The following is a 1,192-nucleotide window of genomic DNA, read 5'->3' on the forward strand; positions in this document are numbered from 1 at the left end:
TCCTCGTGCTTGCCCTCCACGACGACGCAGCCCTGGTCCTTGAGCACCTGGACGGACAGCTCCTCGGGAAGGAATTGTTGCACGTCCACGTTGATGAGCAGGCCGTCGTCGTCCTTCCTGGCGGCCTCCTTGGCCTGCTGCTGCTGCCTCCGCTGACGCAGCTCCTGGGCGCGGCGGGCGGGCGCCGACAGCTGGCGCCTCAGCAGGTGTCGCGGCCGGATCACGAGGTGGTGGTGGGCGGGGACCTGCTCGGGGTCGTCCAGGTCCACGAGGCGCAGCAGGCCGCGGGTTGGTGCGAGAGCCGGGTGGACGACGTCGCGGTACGTGAGCAGGTCGTCGAGGAGGCCGTAGTCGTCGCGCTCCCAGCGCGGGCCGTGGCGCCGGCCGTCCAGGGCCGCGGACATGTCGTGCAGCTCGCTCAGGATGTAGGGCAACAGGGACATCTGCGATAGAATAGACAAGCCGGTTAGCCACTAGGTTGACGAGATGTGAAGAAGCCTGGCCGAAGCCTTCACAACGGCGTACTTTAGGGGGAGACGGAGAGCAAATCTTACCTTGACTGTTAACGAAGCGAAGATGTGCAGATGAAATGGGAGTAGAAATTAGTCTTGAAGAAGACTCTGCTTGAGAACTTGCTCAGAAAATCGTAAGGCAACACTCAGGTTCGACTCGATGATGATCGCTCTGAACGCGCACAGAACTCTCAGTCGCAGGGAATGCCGGGGATGAACTGACAGCTCGGTGCCGGGGCGAGCGGTTTTATTGGACGGCGGTCGCGGGAGGGGGCGTGCCGCGGTGGTGGGGGAGCCAGTGACTCGCTGCGCGCGCGAACTAGCGCGAACCGTCCCGGGCGTTCGGGAATGTTCGGGCGCCGAGCGGCGGCGGCCGAGCGGCTTCGGGTCGCTTCGGGTGCAACCGCGAGGGAGTGGCGGGAAGAATCGCGAGACGTGGGGAAGGCTCCAGAATGGGGTAGTAAGGACGCTGCCCTACCGGGAGAGGGGGGGGGGGGGCAAACAGCTGATCCGCCTGACGTCTGCTGTGCCTTGGCTGTGCTATGGTGACGCGTCGTGGGGCGGCGGCGGTGTTTCTTGGCTGATGAAAATATTTTTGTTGTTAGGCGAAGAGCGAACTTAGATTTCCTGCGTGATGTGAGAGAATATATTTAGATCTCGGCACCATGTTGAGGACAGCA

At 62.8% G+C, this 1,192-nt stretch overlaps 1 protein-coding gene across 1 annotated transcript; it reads right to left on the reverse strand.

Moving 5' to 3' along the window:
* Nucleotides 1-2: 2 nt before the first annotated feature.
* On the reverse strand, nt 3-749 carry LOC113202054 (uncharacterized; the record flags this gene model as incomplete). Its single annotated transcript, XM_026416110.2, has 2 exons — nt 555-749; nt 3-443 (listed from the first exon to the last, which is right to left on the reverse strand). A coding segment is annotated over exon 2 (441 nt), but the record flags the coding sequence as incomplete, so codon positions are not given.
* Nucleotides 750-1,192: the final 443 nt, after the last annotated feature.

The sequence above is a fragment of the Frankliniella occidentalis genome, unplaced genomic scaffold (assembly GCF_000697945.3).
Source record: "Frankliniella occidentalis isolate FOCC.00 unplaced genomic scaffold, Focc_3.1 Scaffold226, whole genome shotgun sequence".
In the NCBI taxonomy this organism is placed as follows: domain Eukaryota; kingdom Metazoa; phylum Arthropoda; class Insecta; order Thysanoptera; family Thripidae; genus Frankliniella; species Frankliniella occidentalis.